Below are 21,428 nucleotides of genomic sequence, written 5' to 3' on the forward strand. Positions count from 1 at the left end.
TCCATCTGAAATCCTAACTTCTGAGCCTGCATCTGAATCAACTGGTTCAACTGATTCAGTAACAACTGAGACTGCAGACACAACATCTGCAACTGAACAAACCACTTCCATTGATGTAACATCTGCACCCTCAGAGACCACCTCACTACCTGAACAAACCAGTCCCACTGACACAATGACTTCTGGGAATTCTGAGACCACCTTGGTACCTGAACTAACCAGTCCATCTGAAATACTAACTTCCGAGCCTGTATCTGACTCAACTGGTCAAACTGATTCAGTAACATCTGAGCCTGCAGAGACAACATCAGCACCTGATCCAACCAGTTCCACTGATGCAACATCTGCACCCTTCGAGACCACTTCCGTATCCGAACAAACCACTCCCACTGACACAGTAACTTCCAGTCCTTCTGAGACCACCTTGGTGTCTGAATCAACCAGTCCATCTGAAATCCTAACTTCTGAGCCTGCATCTGAATCAACTGCTTCAACTGATTCAGTAACAACTGAGACTGCAGACACAACATCTGCACCTGAACCAACCACTTCCATTGATGTAACATCTGCACCCTCAGAAACCACCTCACTACCTGAACAAACCAGTCCCACTGACACAATGACTTCTGGGAATTCTGAGACCACCTTGGTACCTGAACTAACCAGTCCATCTGAAATACTAACTTCAGAGCCTGTATCTGACTCAACTGGTCCAACTGATTCAGTAACATCTGAGCATGCAGAGACAACATCAGCACCTGATCCAACCAGTTCCACTGATGCAACATCTGCACCCTTCGAGACCACTTCCGTATCCGAAGAAACCAGTCCCACTGACACAGTAACTTCCAGTCCTTCTGAGACCACCTTGGTGTCTGAATCAACCAGTCCATCTGAAATCCTAACTTCTGAGCCTGCATCTGAATCAACTGCTTCAACTGATTCAGTAACAACTGAGACTGCAGACACAACATCTGCAACTGAACAAACCACTTCCATTGATGTAACATCTGCACCCTCAGAGACCACCTCACTACCTGAACAAACCAGTCCCACTGACACAATGACTTCTGGGAATTCTGAGACCACCTTGGTACCTGAACTAACCAGTCCATCTGAAATACTAACTTCAGAGCCTGTATCTGACTCAACTGGTCAAACTAATTCAGTAACATCTGAGCCTGCAGAGACAACATCAGCACCTGATCCAACCAGTTCCACTGATGCAACATCTGCACCCTTCGAGACCACTTCCGTATCCGAACAAACCACTCCCACTGACACAGTAACTTCCAGTCCTTCTGAGACCACCTTGGTGTCTGAATCAACCAGTCCATCTGAAATCCTAACTTCTGAGCCTGCATCTGAATCAACTGCTTCAACTGATTCAGTAACAACTGAGACTGCAGACACAACATCTGCAACTGAACAAACCACTTCCATTGATGTAACATCTGCACCCTCAGAGACCACCTCACTACCTGAACAAACCAGTCCCACTGACACAATGACTTCTGGGAATTCTGAGACCACCTTGGTACCTGAACTAACCAGTCCATCTGAAATACTAACTTCAGAGCCTGTATCTGACTCAACTGGTCAAACTAATTCAGTAACATCTGAGCCTGCAGAGACAACATCAGCACCTGATCCAACCAGTTCCACTGATGCAACATCTGCACCCTTCGAGACCACTTCCGTATCCGAACAAACCACTCCCACTGACACAGTAACTTCCAGTCCTTCTGAGACCACCTTGGTGTCTGAATCAACCAGTCCATCTGAAATCCTAACTTCTGAGCCTGCATCTGAATCAACTGCTTCAACTGATTCAGTAACAACTGAGACTGCAGACACAACATCTGCACCTGAACCAACCACTTCCATTGATGTAACATCTGCACCCTCAGAAACCACCTCACTACCTGAACAAACCAGTCCCACTGACACAATGACTTCTGGGAATTCTGAGACCACCTTGGTACCTGAACTAACCAGTCCATCTGAAATACTAACTTCAGAGCCTGTATCTGACTCAACTGGTCCAACTGATTCAGTAACATCTGAGCATGCAGAGACAACATCAGCACCTGATCCAACCAGTTCCACTGATGCAACATCTGCACCCTTCGAGACCACTTCCGTATCCGAACAAACCACTCCCACTGACACAGTAACTTCCAGTCCTTCTGAGACCACCTTGGTGTCTGAATCAACCAGTCCATCTGAAATCCTAACTTCTGAGCCTGCATCTGAATCAACTGCTTCAACTGATTCAGTAACAACTGAGACTGCAGACACAACATCTGCAACTGAACAAACCACTTCCATTGATGTAACATCTGCACCCTCAGAGACCACCTCACTACCTGAACAAACCAGTCCCACTGACACAATGACTTCTGGGAATTCTGAGACCACCTTGGTACCTGAACTAACCAGTCCATCTGAAATACTAACTTCAGAGCCTGTATCTGACTCAACTGGTCAAACTAATTCAGTAACATCTGAGCCTGCAGAGACAACATCAGCACCTGATCCAACCAGTTCCACTGATGCAACATCTGCACCCTTCGAGACCACTTCCGTATCCGAACAAACCACTCCCACTGACACAGTAACTTCCAGTCCTTCTGAGACCACCTTGGTGTCTGAATCAACCAGTCCATCTGAAATCCTAACTTCTGAGCCTGCATCTGAATCAACTGCTTCAACTGATTCAGTAACAACTGAGACTGCAGACACAACATCTGCACCTGAACCAACCACTTCCATTGATGTAACATCTGCACCCTCAGAAACCACCTCACTACCTGAACAAACCAGTCCCACTGACACAATGACTTCTGGGAATTCTGAGACCACCTTGGTACCTGAACTAACCAGTCCATCTGAAATACTAACTTCAGAGCCTGTATCTGACTCAACTGGTCCAACTGATTCAGTAACATCTGAGCATGCAGAGACAACATCAGCACCTGATCCAACCAGTTCCACTGATGCAACATCTGCACCCTTCAAGACCACTTCCGTATCCGAAGAAACCAGTCCCACTGACACAGTAACTTCCAGTCCTTCTGAGACCACCTTGGTGTCTGAATCAACCAGTCCATCTGAAATCCTAACTTCTGAGCCTGCATCTGAATCAACTGGTTCAACTGATTCAGTAACAACTGAGACTGCAGACACAACATCTGCAACTGAACAAACCACTTCCATTGATGTAACATCTGCACCCTCAGAGACCACCTCACTACCTGAACAAACCAGTCCCACTGACACAATGACTTCTGGGAATTCTGAGACCACCTTGGTACCTGAACTAACCAGTCCATCTGAAATACTAACTTCCGAGCCTGTATCTGACTCAACTGGTCAAACTGATTCAGTAACATCTGAGCCTGCAGAGACAACATCAGCACCTGATCCAACCAGTTCCACTGATGCAACATCTGCACCCTTCGAGACCACTTCCGTATCCGAACAAACCACTCCCACTGACACAGTAACTTCCAGTCCTTCTGAGACCACCTTGGTGTCTGAATCAACCAGTCCATCTGAAATCCTAACTTCTGAGCCTGCATCTGAATCAACTGCTTCACCTGATTCAGTAACAACTGAGACTGCAGACACAACATCTGCACCTGAACCAACCACTTCCATTGATGTAACATCTGCACCCTCAGAAACCACCTCACTACCTGAACAAACCAGTCCCACTGACACAATGACTTCTGGGAATTCTGAGACCACCTTGGTACCTGAACTAACCAGTCCATCTGAAATACTAACTTCAGAGCCTGTATCTGACTCAACTGGTCCAACTGATTCAGTAACATCTGAGCATGCAGAGACAACATCAGCACCTGATCCAACCAGTTCCACTGATGAAACATCTGCACCCTTCGAGACCACTTCCGTATCCGAAGAAACCAGTCCCACTGACACAGTAACTTCCAGTCCTTCTGAGACCACCTTGGTGTCTGAATCAACAAGTCCATCTGAAATCCTAACTTCTGAGCCTGCATCTGAATCAACTGCTTCAACTGATTCAGTAACAACTGAGACTACAGACACAACATCTGCACCTGAACCAACCACTTCCATTGATGTAACATCTGCACCCTCAGAGACCACCTCACTACCTGAACAAACCAGTCCCACTGACACAATGACTTCTGGGAATTCTGAGACCACCTTGGTACCTGAACTAACCAGTCCATCTGAAATACTAACTTCTGAGCCTGTATCTGACTCAACTGGTCCAACTGATTCAGTAACATCTGAGCCTGCAGAGACAACATCAGCACCTGATCCAACCAGTTCCACTGATGCAACATCTGCACCCTTCGAGACCACTTCCGTATCCGAAGAAACCAGTCCCACTGACACAGTAACTTCCAGTCCTTCTGAGACCACCTTGGTGTCTGAATCAACCAGTCCATCTGAAATCCTAACTTCTGAGCCTGCATCTGAATCAACTGGTTCAACTGATTCAGTAACAACTGAGACTGCAGACACAACATCTGCACCTGATCCAACCACTTCCATTGATGTAACATCTGCACCCTCAGAGACCACCTCACTACCTGAACAAACCAGTCCCACTGACACAATGACTTCTGGGAATTCTGAGACCACCTTGGTACCTGAACTAACCAGTCCATCTGAAATACTAACTTCCGAGCCTGTATCTGACTCAACTGGTCAAACTGATTCAGTAACATCTGAGCCTGCAGAGACAACATCAGCACCTGATCCAACCAGTTCCACTGATGCAACATCTGCACCCTTCGAGACCACTTCCGTATCCGAAGAAACCAGTCCCACTGACACAGTAACTTCCAGTCCTTCTGAGACCACCCTGGTGTCTGAATCAACCAGTCCATCTGAAATCCTAACTTCTGAGCCTGCATCTGAATCAACTGGTTCAACTGATTCAGTAACAACTGAGACTGCAGACACAACATCTGCACCTGAACCAACCACTTCCATTGATGTAACATCTGCACCCTCAGAAACCACCTCACTACCTGAACAAACCAGTCCCACTGACACAATGACTTCTGGGAATTCTGAGACCACCTTGGTACCTGAACTAACCAGTCCATCTGAAATACTAACTTCAGAGCCTGTATCTGACTCAACTGGTCCAACTGATTCAGTAACATCTGAGCATGCAGAGACAACATCAGCACCTGATCCAACCAGTTCCACTGATGAAACATCTGCACCCTTCGAGACCACTTCCGTATCCGAAGAAACCAGTCCCACTGACACAGTAACTTCCAGTCCTTCTGAGACCACCTTGGTACCTGAACTAACCAGTCCATCTGAAATACTAACTTCTGAGCCATCATCTGACTCAACTGGTCCAACTGATTCAGTAACATCTGAGCCTGCAGAGACAACATCAGCACCTGAACTGACCATTTCCACTGATGCAACATCTACACCCTTCGAGACCACTTCCGTATCCGAAGAAACCACTCCCACTGACACAGTAACTTCCAGTCCTTCTGAGACCACCTTGGTACCTGAACTAACCAGTCCATCTGAAATCCCAACTTCTGAGCCTGTATCTGACTCAACTGGTCCAACTGATTCAGTAACATCTGAGCCTGCAGAGACAACATCAGCACCCGAACCAACCAGTTCCACTGATGCAACATCTGCACTCTTCGAGACCACTTCCGTATCCGAAGAAACCAGTCCCACTGACATAGAAACTTCCAGTCCTTCTGAAACCACCTTGGTGTCTGAATCAACCAGTCCATCTGAAATACTAACTTCTGAGCCTGTATCTGAATCAACTGGTCAAACTGATTCAGTAACATCTGAGACTGCAGACACAACATCTGCACCTGAACAAACTACGTCCATTGATGTAACATCTGCACCCTCAGAGACCACCTCAGTACCCGAACAAACCAGTCCCACTGACACAATGACTTCTGGGAATTCTGAGACCACCTTCGTACCTGAACTAACCAGTCCATCTGAAATACTAACTTCTGAGCCTGTATCTGACTCAACTGATCCAACTGATTCAGTAACATCTGAGCCTGTAGAGATAACATCAGCACCTGAACCAACCATTTCCACTGATGCAACATCTGCACCCTTCGAGACCACTTCCGTATCCGAAGAAACCAGTCCCACTGACACAGAAACTTCCAGTCCTTCTGAAACCACCTTGGTGTCTGAACTAACCAGTCCATCTGAAATCCTAACTTCTGAGCCTGTATCTGAATCAACTGGTCCAACTGATTCAGTAACATCTGAGACTGCAGACACAACATCTGCACCTGAACAAACCACTTCCATTGATGTAACATCTGCACCCTCAGAGACCACCTCAGTACCCGAACAAACCAGTCCAACTGACACAATGACTTCTGGGAATTCTGAGACCACCTTGGTACCTGAACTAACCAGTCCATCTGAAATACTAACTTCTGAGCCTGTATCTGACTCAACTGGTCCAACTGATTCAGTAACATCTGAGCCTGCAGAGACAACATCAGCGCCCGAACCAACCAGTTCCACTGATGCAACATCTGCACCCTTCCAGACCACTTCCGTATCCGAAGAAACCAGTCCCACTGACACAGAAACTTCCAGTCCTTCTGAAACCACCTTGGTGTCTGAATCAACCAGTCCATCTGAAATCCTAACTTCTGAGCCTGTATCTGAATCAACTGGTCAAACTGATTCAGTAACATCTGAGACTGCAGACACAACATCTGCACCTGAACAAACTACGTCCATTGATGTAACATCTGCACCCTCAGAGACCACCTCACTACCCGAGCAAACCACTTCCACTGACACAATGACTTCTGGGAATTCTGAGACCACCTTGGTACCTGAACTAACCAGTCCATCTGAAATACTAACTTCAGAGCCTGCATCTGAATCAACTGGTTCAACTGATTCAGTAACATCTGAGCCTGCAGAGACAACATCAGCACCTGAACCAACCATTTCCACTGATGCAACATCTACACCCTTCGAGACCACTTCCGTATCTGAAGAAACCAGTCCCACTGACACAGAAACTTCCAGTCCTTCTGAAACCACCTTGGTGTCTGAATCAACCAGTCCATCTGAAATCCTAACTTCTGAGCCTGTATCTGAATCAACTGGTCCAACTGATTCAGTAACATCTGAGACTGCAGACACAACATCTGCACCTGAACAAACCACTTCCATTGATGTAACATCTGCACCCTCAGAGACCAGCTCAGTACCCGAACAAACCAGTCCCACTGACACAATGACTTCTGGGAATTCTGAGACCACCTTGGTACCTGAACTAACCAGTCCATCTGAAATACTAACTTCTGAGCCTGTATCTGACTCAACTGGTCCAACTGATTCAGTAACATCTGAGCCTGCAGAGACAACATCAGCACCCGAACCAACCAGTTCCACTGATGCAACATCTGCACCCTTCGAGACCACTTCCGTATCCGAAGAAACCAGTCCCACTGACACAGTAACTTCCAGTCCTTCTGAGACCACCTTGGTACCTGAACTAACCAGTCCATCTGAAATACTGACTTCTGAGCCATCATCTGACTCAACTGGTCCAACTGATTCAGTAACATCTCAACCTGTAGAGATAACATCAGCACCCGAACCAACCAGTTCCACTGATGCAACATCTGCACCCTTTGAGACCACTTCCATATCCGAAGAAACCACTCCCACTGACACAGAAACTTCCAGTCCTTCTGAGACCACCTTAGTGTCTGAATCAACCAGTCCATCTGAAATCCTAACTTCTGAGCCTGTATCTGAATCAACTGGTCCAACTGATTCAGTAACATCTGAGACTGCAGACACAACATCTGCACCTGAACAAACCACTTCCATTGATGTAACATCTGCACCCTCAGAGACCACCTCACTACCTGAACAAACCAGTCCCACTGACACAATGACTTCTGGGAATTCTGAGACCACCTTGGTACCTGAGCTAACCAGTCCATCTGAAATACTAACTTCTGAGCCTGTATCTGACTCAACTGGTCAAACTGATTCAGTAACATCTCAGCCTGTAGAGATAACATCAGCACCTGAACCAACCATTTCCACTGATGCAACATCTACACCCTTCGAGACCACTTCCGTATCCGAAGAAACCAGTCCCACTGACACAGAAACTTCCAGTCCTTCTGAAACCACCTTGGTGTCTGAATCAACCAGTCCATCTGAAATCCTAACTTCTGAGCCTGTATCTGAATCAACTGGTCCAACTGATTCAGTAACATCTGAGACTGCAGACACAACATCTGCACCTGAACAAACCACTTCCATTGATGTAACATCTGCACCCTCAGAGACCACCTCAGTACCCGAACAAACCAGTCCCACTGACACAATGACTTCTGGGAATTCTGAGACCACCTTGGTACCTGAACTAACCAGTCCATCTGAAATACTAACTTCTGAGCCTGTATCTGACTCAACTGGTCCAACTGATTCAGTAACATCTGAGCCTGCAGAGACAACATCAGCACCCGAACCAACCAGTTCCACTGATGCAACATCTGCACCCTTCGAGACCACTTCCGTATCCGAAGAAACCAGTCCCACTGACACAGTAACTTCCAGTCCTTCTGAAACCACCTTGGTGTCTGGACTAACCAGTCCATCTGAAATACTAACTTCTGAGCCATCATCTGATTCAACTGGTCCAACTGATTCAGTAACTTCTCAGCCTGTAGAGATAACATCAGCACCTGAACCAACCATTTCCACTGATGCAACATCTGCACCCTTCGAGACCACTTCCGTATCCGAACAAACCACTCCCACTGACACAGTACCTTCCAGTCCTTCTGAGACCACCTTGGTGTCTGAATCAACCAGTCCATCTGAAATCCTAACTTCTGAGCCTGTATCTGAATCAACTAGTCCAACTGATTCAGTAACATCTGAGACTGCAGACACAACATCTGCACCTGAACAAACCACTTCCATTGATGTAACATCTGCACCCTTCGAGACCACTTCCGTATCCGAACAAACCAGTCCCACTGACACAGTAACTTCCAGTCCTTCTGAGACCACCTTGGTGTCTGAATCAACCAGTCCATCTGAAATCCTAACTTCTGAGCCTGTATCTGAATCAACTGGTCCAACTGATTCAGTAACATCTCAGCCTGTAGAGATAACATCAGCACCTGAACCAACCATTTCCACTGATGCAACATCTGCACCCTTCGAGACCACTTCCATACCCGAACAAACCAGTCCCACTGACACAGTAACTTCCAGTCCTTCTGAGACCACCTTGGTGTCTGAATCAACCAGTCCATCTGAAATACTAACTTCTGAGCCTGTATCTGAATCAACTAGTCCAACTGATTCGGTAACAACTGAGACTGCAGACACAACATTTGCACCTGAACCAACCACTTCCATTGATGTAACATCTGCACTCTCAGAGACCACCTCACTACCCGACCAAAGCAGTCCCACTGACACAGTAACTTCCAGTCCTTCTGAAACCACCTTGGTACCTGAAGTAACCAGTCCATCTGAAATACTTACTTCTGAGCCTGCATCTGAATCATTTGGTTCAACAATTACACCACCAACAACACCTACCACGACAACAATTCAAACAACCACTCGACCAATCTCAACAGCAGGACCCTGCCAAAATGGGGGATATTTTAATGGATTCAACTGTACATGCCTCCCTGGGTTTAGTGGAAGTTTTTGCCAATTCGTTGATACAGTTGAGCCAGGTACATTTACATTAACTAATACTGTTGATCTCTTGCAAGCTCTGTTTTTTCAATTTTCTGAGCACAGTTTTTAACCAGTTTTTCTAAATTTTTCATCCATGGTCTCTAATATGTTTGATTCTCTTTTCAGATAAACTCAACAGGTCGGTCGTGGTTAACGTGGTGATCAATCAGAAATATGATGATAGCTATGACGACAAAACATCAGCTGTATACAAAGAGTTTGTGGCAAATTTCACTGAGCGGGTAAATGAAATGAATTAGTTATTTATTATGATAAAGGTGATTTCTATTGTATATTCTATATTCTATATAATATATTTTTGAAGAATGTTGTTCCTCAGTCTTGGCATGGAGTCTACAAGTCTCTGGACTGTTCTGGAGGGATGAACACCATTCTTGAAAAAGATATTCCCTCACTTGGTGATGATGGTGGTGGAGAGTGCTGTCTAACACATCAGTCCAAATCGTTATGTTATGTTCGTACTATTTCAGATGGAGGAATATTACCAGAGACAGAAGATAGCAAACTTTAAAGAAGTGTTGGTAACTAGTGTCAGGTAATGTACTTACAGTCTGTCGAGAACAAAACATTGATTATTGAATAATTCTATACAATGTGTATACAGAAATTTTCCTCTTTATACAATTATTCTATATAATGTGTACACATAAATTGTCCTCTTTATCTATATATGAATGTTCTCATTTTAATATAATGGTGCTGTAATTCACAAAGTTGCCTTATTGGAAGATAATTTCTCTTGTTCTTTTCTCTTAGCCGTGGAGACTCTTCGGTCAGATTTTCAGATAACACTGTGGAAGAGGTAAAGCAAACACCTTTCAAGCCAGATACTGAATCAGAGATCATTCAGAGATCACATCACCCATTAATTGATTTATTTTTATTTCAGATGAGATTATCAGCTGACGCTATGGCTATCTACAGTATCACATCAAGAGCAGAAGTGTAAGAAGAGAACAAACACCCTTAAAGATCTTATACTGATAAGATTCATTAACATAATTTAGCTAGTGAACATACATTAGGCACTGGGCAGCTTTGCATGTAGGCAGCCTCAGATGGTAGCAACACATTAACTGGGACAAATTTAATCTTCAATAAGCAAACTTTCCATTTGCACACTGACTTTTAGAAGACTGTTTGATCTTAGTTTTAAAGGATAACTCTAGTTATTCAGCAAAGGCCAGCCTTTGTCACAGTCTTGAATTCAGTATCTCTCTTGAGCTTAATATTGAAGATAAAAGCCAGATTTTTATGAAGCCTGAAGACTATCGTCTGCTGTTAGCTGATCTTTGGTGCCACAAGTGATGTCAGCATTTGTCAGCAAGATGAGCATATCAGTACCTTCTTTACACAAGTACATTTCAAAAGACTGTGGGGTTTGATATACAAACACTGCTTATACAGACTGCTGCTTTCTACAGTGCCTGAGAAAACTCAATGCACTGCAACTTTAGAAAACACATGCAAATGGACAAAACACAAGCAAATAAAGAAAAGATCTTTACTATTTTGACGGCAAGTACTTTGCATATAGAAAAAAAAAAACTGCAAATAAATGAAACACAAGACGCAAAGCCTGTGAGCTCGTTCAGGCAGCCTAACTTAAGTTGCTACTCCACTCACATGGCATACTCCCCTCACTGCAACATATATCCAATGCACCCTTAAAATCAGTGGCGTACTTAAGTTGCCAGTGCTTTGCTCACACTTTTGCTGCTTGCCTGCTGCCACACTGCTCACACAAGCTATGCTGTCGCTTGCTGCTGTTCATATAGTGTTCCAAAAGCACCATCTCTATTCCAGCATCCATTTGTAGGCCCTGAGTCTACGTCCCCATGGGGGCTTAGTTGGTATAGTACCAACAACATCAGAGCTTAGATGCCAAACATTAATGTCATATATATTCTACATGTACATAGTAGTCTATTCACGTGAGTTGGCTGACTGAAATAGAGCTGGTGGAAATGTATTGCAGACCAATACATTAAAGAATCTGAGGGATAACACAATTGTAATATAGAAGTTAGGAAGTAAGAGATATTGTAGATACTGAAGTGATCCTTTATGTTGTTTTTAAAATCAGATTATCTAGAAGTTATCTTAGCATGGCTTTTTATGAAGGGTGAAATGTCATATCATACTTGGTTTGCTATAAGTCTTTAGTTTGTTTCACCCATAATCTTGTTTTTTGAATTTGAAAATGTTTGCATCGATTACATTTAACGACACTGAAAAGTTACTGCTTTTCCAAAACTAAAGAGAGGTGAAACTGTTACCCTCTAACTGTATAAGCAGACAACATTGCTACTGAAAAGTAGACTACTGATACCTCAGTTTGTCACTTGACCCTCGCCTTACCTCATAGCGGTCCCTTTACCTTGAGAGCCCCTTTTAAATTACTATACTATATTAACTCGTATTTTCTGTATTTGCAGTGTTTTTTGTTCTAAATGTATGTATGTAGATGTATATGATATATGTAAATGTTGCATAAACCAAAAGGGTTTATTTGCAAGTGGAAAGTTATCTGAATGAACTGACATGAGAAGTCAGTGTGGGAAAAACTAGGAAAAGGCCCAGGTTGAAAGTGAGTGGAATTATCCATAGGTTTTGATTAATTACTTATGTCTTCCCTCAGTGTCTGACTATTTTGAATGAATTTGGTAAAGCTGTCCTCACTTTGTGATTTAGGCTGATGAAACTGGTGAATTAAAAAACAACTATAATGATAGGAATAATAGTAAATATATAAAAGTAAATAATCTCACCTACTGAACTTAAAATGTACTAATATTGTATGAAATTCTTTGTGCCTCAGTGTTAGTGTCACACATGATGTGGTTTTGGCAATTCCAAACAACAGCAGTGCCGAAGAACTATATGTGGATGACTTAAAAGCAGTTGAGGAGGCTGCTAACAAACTTGTTCGTTGCACATCAGGTAAGACAGAAAGTCAATGCCTAATTACATACAAGTGGGGTCTAAAAGTCTGAGATCACATTGAAAGTCTCTAATATTTTCACATAAATCTGGAAATAATCCGAAAGTTTGAAGACTCAGAAATAATTAAAAACACAAGAAGTTGTAAAATAAAGAAGAAATGTTTAAAATTCTGCACTATTTCTACGTCGGCAATCAAATTTAAGCAAATTTGTGGCATTGACCAACTTAACTCCTTTGTACAAAAAGTCAGATTTCCTTGAGTTGTGTCCCTTCCATTGAAGCATGCGTTCAGGTGACACTCAGGTAAATTTGATCTACTCATCAGAGGCCCGTTCAAGTAACTCAACTTGCAGTCAGTGTTCACCTGTTATAAATATGGCTGTGCCTCAAGTTTCCAGCAGATCATTGCTTACTAAGTAGCATTGTAATGGAGGGACACATGACATCAGAACTAAGTGAAAGTGTCAGAAGTCAAATTGTTATTCTAAGCGAAGAGGGACTTTCTCAGTGTCAAATCATGGCTAGACTAAAGATTTCTAAGGGGGCAGTGCATGGAACTCTAAAACGCTTTGTAGAATCTCGATCAGTTGTATCCAAAGCATAATCAGGCAGACCAAAAGTGACCACACCATCAGAAGATCAGTACATCAAGCTTAGTTCCTGGAGAGAGAGAAAAGCAACTTCAACACAAATACAGAATTTGCTAAATAAAGAAGGCACTGGACAGAACAGAACTGCAAAAAGTCCTATTTACTGATTAATCGCAGTTGGAGATATGGCAGTAACAGAAGGGCTCTATGTAAAGAGATGAACATAAGAGAGAATGATACTCCAATGTATCAAACCAACAGTGAAACATGGTGTTGGGAATATTCCTGTCTGGGGGTGTTTTGCCTACTCTGGAGTTAGACGCCTGCACTGAATTGACTACACCCTGACCAAGGAGAAGTACCACTCCATTCTTCAGAGACATGCTATACCCTCTGGTTTGCATCTTTGTGGAGAATGATTCATACTGCAGCAGGATAATGACTCCAAACACATCTCAAAGCTTTGCAAGAACTACTTGAAGACCAAAGACGATCAAGGAGTGTTGACTGTCATCGACTTTCCTCCTTGATCAATTTCCATGTTTTTCCTTTTCTACTGATCAAAAACTGTCCGTGAATATTCTTTCTGTTGATATCATATAACATACTATATATACATGTATAATGGAAGGTTATTTTTTGTTTTCTGAATTTTCAGATTGTCCTTACAATGTCACAGCTGAACCCGTAGTGAATGGCACAGATTTAAATTTGGAATGTAAGTATCACCATGTGTGTCTATATATGTGTGTGTGTGTGTGTGTGTGTGTGTGTGTGTGTGTGTGTGTGCTTTTCATGAAATCCACCCTTGGTTTTTGACTTACTCTGCACCCAATCCCTCTCCCAATTCCTCCTGTTGTTGTTGTTTGAAACTCACTCTTAAGTGTTGAAAGTTTTGGGCAATAAACTCCATTAATTGATTTAATAGATTTTTGGCCACTGACAAATCTACAACCGTATATTTTAGCCTTATAAGTTGTTAGCAAACAGTTGCCTTCTTACACATCTAGCAAACATGGAGCAACATTAGCATTAATTTGGAGTCGTGTTTCTGCTCACCTGATGAATTTACATCTAATAATTACTCTCCTTTTAGCTCTAGTTTGGTCTCTGTAGATGTGCTAGATACTTGAACTTCTTTTTTAAAAGTAACATTGTCTGTCAAATAACGTTGGTACTAGGCAGGTAGCTTGAAAGACATTTTTTCTGAAAACAGTTGCCTTCTGTGGCTGAAAATCAAGAAATATGAGAGCCAAAACCAATGTCAAGTGAATGAATGACCAAATGAACAAATCATAACACTGGATCCTCAAGCTGAACTTGTACTGAAGCATCACAGTAGTTTTTAGCATTGGTGACTGAAAGCACAGTTGTCTGCTCAGCTGGGATTTACAGTTTGTTACTTCCTGCTTAAAAGCTTATTATGTAAAAAGAAAGTTCTGCACACTTCTTTTTCATATCATATTTTTCTGGCCCTCTTGCACCTTAGCACTGTGACATGAGTAAGTGATTTTCTCAAATGATTAAAAGCTTACAGAAAGGCAGCAAAACCAACAGGTACACCTGCTCGCCATCATAAAGAGCCAGCATCCCCAAACAGAAAATCGTGTGCTAGCACTAAATATTTAAAGCGTTCAAATGGGACATTGTGGTCAATGTTTGAATCAACACCGGAACTGGTTGACAGGCACACCACTGCAGGCACCGAGTGTACATGTATATATGAAAAAGCTGGAATAGACAGTGAGCTTATTGAACTCTTCATGTCTTTGTTTTTCTCCTTCTTCCTCTCATTCCTCCAGCTGTTTGTCAAAGGTTTGTGGATGATCCAGAACATGGCAAGTATTATGAAGCTGTGTCTGTTGATGGAGCAATTACATGTGTGACTGTATGTAACAGTCACCATTCACATCCTAAAACATGCTACAACAACGGAAACTGCAGAGTGTACAGGGATATTGGACCTCTTTGCGTGTAAGTTGGCCATGCTTTCTAAAACTTTAATGAACTTTTTTGTATAATCATCTGATAAAAAAAACAATAGCATTTTTTCTGATTCCCCACACCCATGCAATACCTGCCTCACATCTGTGCTGCAAAGAAATGAACAAACAAATCATTTGAACCTATACTTTTCAAAGTTCAGTATGGTCTTCATCGGCATGCACTGCTTCCAGGAAATTATACAGCCTTGCACTCACACATTGACAGTTTTGCATACTGTCATGCTGACTGCAACTGATCAAGATGGAAGCGTTACAACTTTAAACAGTGCTACAAAGCCACTTGAGTACTCTGGCAAAGTAACTGAGTAGGTTACTTTAAGGGGAGGTAGGGCTTTTTGGGGGGCTTAATGTAGCTGTACAAACTCTGATTTGCTCGCTCTGGTGAGATTGTTCAGTACTTCTACAAACCTGCATGCTTGACTCGACACACATGCAGGTGATACCAGCTTGTGAACATACTTGCTGCCTAAATACTTCCTGTACAAACCGAATTGTGTGAACTGACTTCGGGGCTCGCCAGCTGGGTTCCTGGAACAAAGTCAGACAGTATATACAGTGCTAATTAATCTATGGATACAATTCCTGCCTGCATGTGGAGTTTGACCAGACTTACTGCTGTAGTTTGGTTGACAGAATACTTATAGACTGTTTTTTATTTCAACAAGTATCAGTGTAGTTTCGTTAATTTATTGGTAAAAAAAAAAGTAGAATCAACACATTTATCACAAAGTTAAATAGTCATAAGACATGAACTAAAGATGACCAACAGTTACATATTATAGAAGGATAATGGTTAGTAGGCATAAATCATAAATACCAGGATTTGTTGTTGTGTATTTCCCTCTAGTGGCCAAAAGGGTGCACAACACTTATTTAGGGACAAGAACTAAAACCCCCAAAACATCTTGACACTTCAACTTATTCAGTCCAAACTGAGACAATGTACTATTTTAAATTGTAACCACAATGCTTTGCATGTATATTGACATAGTGTATGAATTTCATCCAAAGAGGCTCTGATATTTCAGTCCATAAATCTTTCTCCCAATTGTTTTATAACAAACATGTAAGGGCCCTTTCTGTGGGGTCATAAAGTGAGTATCTATCTGCCGTGGCAAAAACAGATTATTTTTAAAGTATAGCAGTGTGATCTGTGATCCTGTGACTCTATAAGTAATTTAATTTGTAAATAATTTAGAGCATAGAGTAACATGCATTCTTTTCAATATTCAGCCCTTAATCATAATGTAATTAAAGCCACTGTAAGTAGAATATGAACATTTCAAAGTATGGTGCTCCCCAGTCATAGTATCAAAGAAGACACATTTTGATAAACATTTACAGGTTTTCCCTTCCCAGTACGTTTCCATTTTTTTAACTATTTCCTTACTGGGAAAATATTTGCCTCATGCTTGATGCTTAGAACACTTGGACATTGAAATGACGAAAATGGTGTTTCATTCACAATCCACTGGCAATAGCTTCAAGCTATCACTGACTCCTGATGCATTCATAACATAACAAAACAGACCTAACTAAAAGCCTTCAAAATGAGTTTATGAGATAGACTTACTAAGAATATTTAATCTTTGCATGTTATTTTTATTATTGATTTTATTTTGCTTCTATTTTCTTTTTTTAGTAGTAAAAGTTTATTAGAGCTGCTGCCTTATTGGACATGTCGTTCACTGTTGTTTAACTTTGTCCTGCCTCTGTTGTTTCAGGTGTCAAAATGTGAATGACACTTGGTATTTGGGTAATGACTGTAGACTGCCTATACAGAGGACTGCTTTCTATGTTGGGTTAAGTGTGACCCTTGCTTGTCTCATCGTGACTGTGGGAGCCTTGACCGCATACGTGCTGATCAACAAACATAAGCAAACACAGTGAGTTGAAATCTAGCATTATTGTCTGTTATCAGAAATGTGATACTCTACAGTAGGAGAGCACTGAAAGCTGTTTCTCCAGATTTCGATTGTAAAAAATATTTAAATAACTGGACTAATTAAGCTAATGCAACAGTTTGATATTTCTTCTCTTTCAGAGAAATTTCGAACATAAACAACCCCAGTCAGACTTTATTTGTACTGTATACTTGTATAGTCCAGATTATCTGTATAACTTTTACCATAAAGTTATTATAACGTGTCACTAAAACTAAGTCTATTTCAATTTTTTTTCACTGTGTGAAAAGCAGTCTGCAGTATCAGTTTTATGCAGCAATTACATAGTACACCATAGATTTTACTACTTGATTTTTAGAGAATGTTCTTGAAATGGATTCAAGATACTAGTAAACATTTATTGATTGGACTTAACTGTAAGATTATAATCAATTAACCATTAGTTCTACTCCATTGTTGCTGTAGTATTTAGTTAATGAAAAAAATACACTGGCCAATACTGTTACCACAAATCTAAAGCTGTTTCTCAGTTTAAAAAAAAAGAAAGAAAGAAAAAGAAAAAAAGAACTTTGATACCATGGGGATGATGAACATTTTCTGCACACCTTTTATAATGAAAGCTGAAATGGTAAAAAGTTGCCTTGTGTGTGCAGGAGAAGAGACATTAAAAAGAAGGTGGTGAACCAGTGGCTGAATGAGGACGTTGAGTGGTCCAGATCAAACAGCTCGGCTGACACATATAATTCTGGTAAGTGTCATTTACACATACACAGTCATACCTACATTTTGGAGGCAATGGTGAAGTACAATTTTTATTTCCTCTCCTCTGGTGTAGCAGCTACCTTTTCATTAATAAATAAAACTTTATTTTTGTAAGTTTTGTTTTATTTAAAGCACTGTCATACAGATTTGTGCAGCTTAAAGGGAAACTTTCGTATTTTTCAACCTACCTTTCGCTCAATCTGGTCTGTTTATTATTGTGTCTAACCAAGTCTCACTCAAGGAGAAGTCTTGTCCTGAAATCTTGCGAGAGTTGTGTTGTTATCGAAATCAGCTAAATATTCAGCCATGACAGCCATGAATCTTTTAGATAACACTAAGCTATGCTTTCTGTACTCCAACACAACAAACTCCTCCTGGCACCCCTCTCTCCAACTCCGTCATGGCTGAATATTTAGCTGATTTTGACAACAACTCAACTCTGGCGAGAACAAGACTTCTCTTTGAGAGAGACTTGATAAGATTGTTAACAAACAGACCAGATCAACCAAAAAGTAAAGAAGAATGTTTTATTTTCTCTGTATGGTCCTTTCCATAATGTTGTCAGACACTTAAAACAACAATCTGAGCCTGTCAGTGGCAAAAACAAGCACTTTTAGTGGGCGTACATTGACAGGGTGCAATTGCCCCAAAGGATTACATTATGTGGCTGCCTGCTGCAGTGCTCTCACTCAATACTGGACCAATTTCAAAAGTTTTCCCCATTAGTTGTTAGTTTCCCTTAAAAGCATTTACAAATCAGTTCACCCATATTACAAAAGTCATATTTATCCACTTAGCTCTACCAGTGTTGGTCTCTGACATTTCTGCTGCCAACAGTGGGTGATGAATCCATGGCCAGATTTACATGGCCCCGGGGCAAAATGAGCTGCTGGGCCCTGAATATCCCCGCTGTTCTTCTCCCCTCTGTACATTGTGTAAAATGTTCCTACACTGAAATATTGCACAGCTGTAGTTTTGCTTGATTAAACACCAATAAATGTAGATGTGTGCAACATGTAAGCACTGGATCAGCTGAAATAATGAAAGTTTTGGAACTAGACCCAGGGACCCTTTACAGAACAGGGCCTCAAAATCAGGTGGAAAAGTAGGACTCAACTTAAGGCTCTTAACATAAGGCTACTTATGTGTGTTGATATTGTACTAAAGTGGTGCATATTCCCCTACTGCCCAGATTACAATTAATCAAATTACCAAAACTCACTGAGTGTGAAAGGTCACCCCGGGAAAACCTAATCTGTTTCAGGCAGATGACAGGAGTTGAGATTTTGTATTGTTCCGAAATGACCATACAATGGCAAATGAAAACTGGGATTCTGTGTGCATTTCATGAAAACTAGTATCCTTAAGTATCCTCAAACTGCCAAAGAAATTTTAGATCTGTAAGTTGGTCATTTTTGCATTACTTTACAGTAAACTGGAATTGATTCAGGAGGAATGTATGTGATTCTCCCATGACCCCTTCTGGTTGTGCTATTTTTAGGAGATTACAGAAACCCTTCTTTTACATATGATGAATCAGCCAGCCACAGAGAGGACCCAGGTGATTACAGACAACCTGTACCTGTCTACCAGCTGACTCGACCATCATCACAAACAGCACCCAGACACAATACTCCATTTTCTAACATTGAACACCCACAGTCTGCCAGCCCAGCCCTACCCTACAGGGACATCTCCTCCAACCAGCTGGTAAGTGCACATCCACAAAAGCACAGAAGATCAGTGTTTAGTGCTGTTTGACCACACTGAAGTTTTTCTGAACTCAGCAATTATTTCTGTGCTTTTTTTTCTTTCCACAGATGAGGATCAGCAGGCCTCAGATTAGGTCATCCATTGATGTCTGAGCAGTGCAATGAAAACTGAGTCTCAACTGTTTGGTTTATTGATCTTTTAAACTGACAGCAAGCAAAATTGCTAATATATATGCAATATTTAAATTTATATTTATATAAATAATATTTATTCTAGCAAGCAGTCATGTTCTGTTTTGTGTTTACTGAAACTGTGTCAGAGAGGAGTTGATTGATCTCTATGGTCATTTATGGTGTTGTGTTGGGATGCATTAAACTGAAAAAAATTTCTAACAGTTTAGGGGGCAGAGTATAAGTAACACCTCTCAGCTGTTAACTTAGCCTACAGTGAACCGCCCCTATTGGAATTCCTATGTGGAGGAAGTACAGATGCTCACCTCTGTCAGCCAATGATGATAGAAATCTGAGACAGCAGTGGGACATAGTAAGATATTGTGATTTTGCGCAATTATAGCTGCTTTGGCTTTTATACTTTTGAAGCACTTTATGTAAATAAAAATTTCCAGTTGTCAAAAGTTGTTGTTCTGTCTTGCAGTGAGTCAACATTGTGAGGGCAACTTTAAAAAAATCTAAGTAACCTAAGTAACTGTGGCAGATCATCCAGTGTTCATTACTTATATGATAAAACTCAGCAATCAAACTGAAATCAGAGTTGCTACATCAACTAAGGAGGAATAGTGACCTGCAATTTAAACATTATGAAGTCATCCAAGATGTAGTGGATGTAGATGTAGTCTAAGATGAAGTTTCAAGATGGATATCAAAAGTAAGAGAGCAAAGATGAAGTAAAGAGTCACAAGTTGGTGATGAGTATTAAATCCATATATTGCCCATCTATTTAAGACCAGTGAAAGAACTCTGAAGCAAGATGAAAACAAGCCACATATAGTATGTACTGTCAGTCTAGAACCACTGAGGGTCAGTGTAGTCTTGTTTTAATGGTGGAATTGAAACAAGACTAGAGAAAAAGAGAGCCCAAGTCACTCACAACTGCAACAATGTCAAGGAGGACCAACTCTGGCTCTTGACATAAAGAGTAGAAAAGATAAGGAATCCAGGTGACTTCACTCCAGATAAAACATAAACATTTTGAACATAAACATATATAGTGTATATAAAATATCATACAAATGATAACTCAGATGGTCCTTGTTTTCATAATAAGCCATCATTTAAGTGAATTGTGATTTATTTTAATTGTTCATTTACAATTGTAGGAATTTAATTTGTTGAATGAGCAACATGAACTATAATTAGTGGGTGTTCTTAAGCACCACATAGTGGACACAGGAAGTGATAGTTATCTCCTACATGCAATGTCCAATATTCATAAAAATGTATATCCATGTCAGTTGCCCTCTGGTAAATGTATTGCTGCATTAAACTTTCACTTACGTAGTATTGCCTATGTGCAACAGGAAATGAAGCCTAAATGACACATAGTTCATCAAATGAATGAACAATTTCCAATATGTCATCAGCGCCACAAAAGAATATTTGACCCATTCACACAGTGTCCGATAGTCCTGAAAATTCAGAGCCATGTCAACCAACCTCCAGCAGCGATACCACAGCTGCTGCTCCCTCTGGCGCATACAA

At 41.4% G+C, this 21,428-nt stretch overlaps 1 protein-coding gene across 1 annotated transcript; it reads left to right on the forward strand.

Annotated features, from left to right (window-relative positions):
• The first annotated feature begins 33 nt into the window (after positions 1 to 33).
• LOC137175129 (serine-rich adhesin for platelets-like) lies at positions 34 to 20,344 on the forward strand. The gene is made up of 12 exons (XM_067580823.1): positions 34 to 9,764; positions 9,895 to 10,010; positions 10,260 to 10,324; positions 10,546 to 10,591; positions 10,679 to 10,734; positions 12,611 to 12,732; positions 13,984 to 14,043; positions 15,128 to 15,299; positions 17,056 to 17,217; positions 17,889 to 17,983; positions 19,499 to 19,707; positions 19,818 to 20,344. The coding sequence occupies exons 1-12, from the start codon at positions 176 to 178 to the stop codon at positions 19,860 to 19,862; spliced, it is 10,737 nt and encodes a 3,578-aa protein (XP_067436924.1). The 5' UTR covers positions 34 to 175; the 3' UTR covers positions 19,863 to 20,344.
• The last annotated feature ends 1,084 nt before the right edge of the window (positions 20,345 to 21,428 follow it).

This window comes from Thunnus thynnus, chromosome 22, assembly GCF_963924715.1.
Source record: "Thunnus thynnus chromosome 22, fThuThy2.1, whole genome shotgun sequence".
Classification (NCBI taxonomy): Eukaryota; Metazoa; Chordata; class Actinopteri; order Scombriformes; family Scombridae; genus Thunnus; species Thunnus thynnus.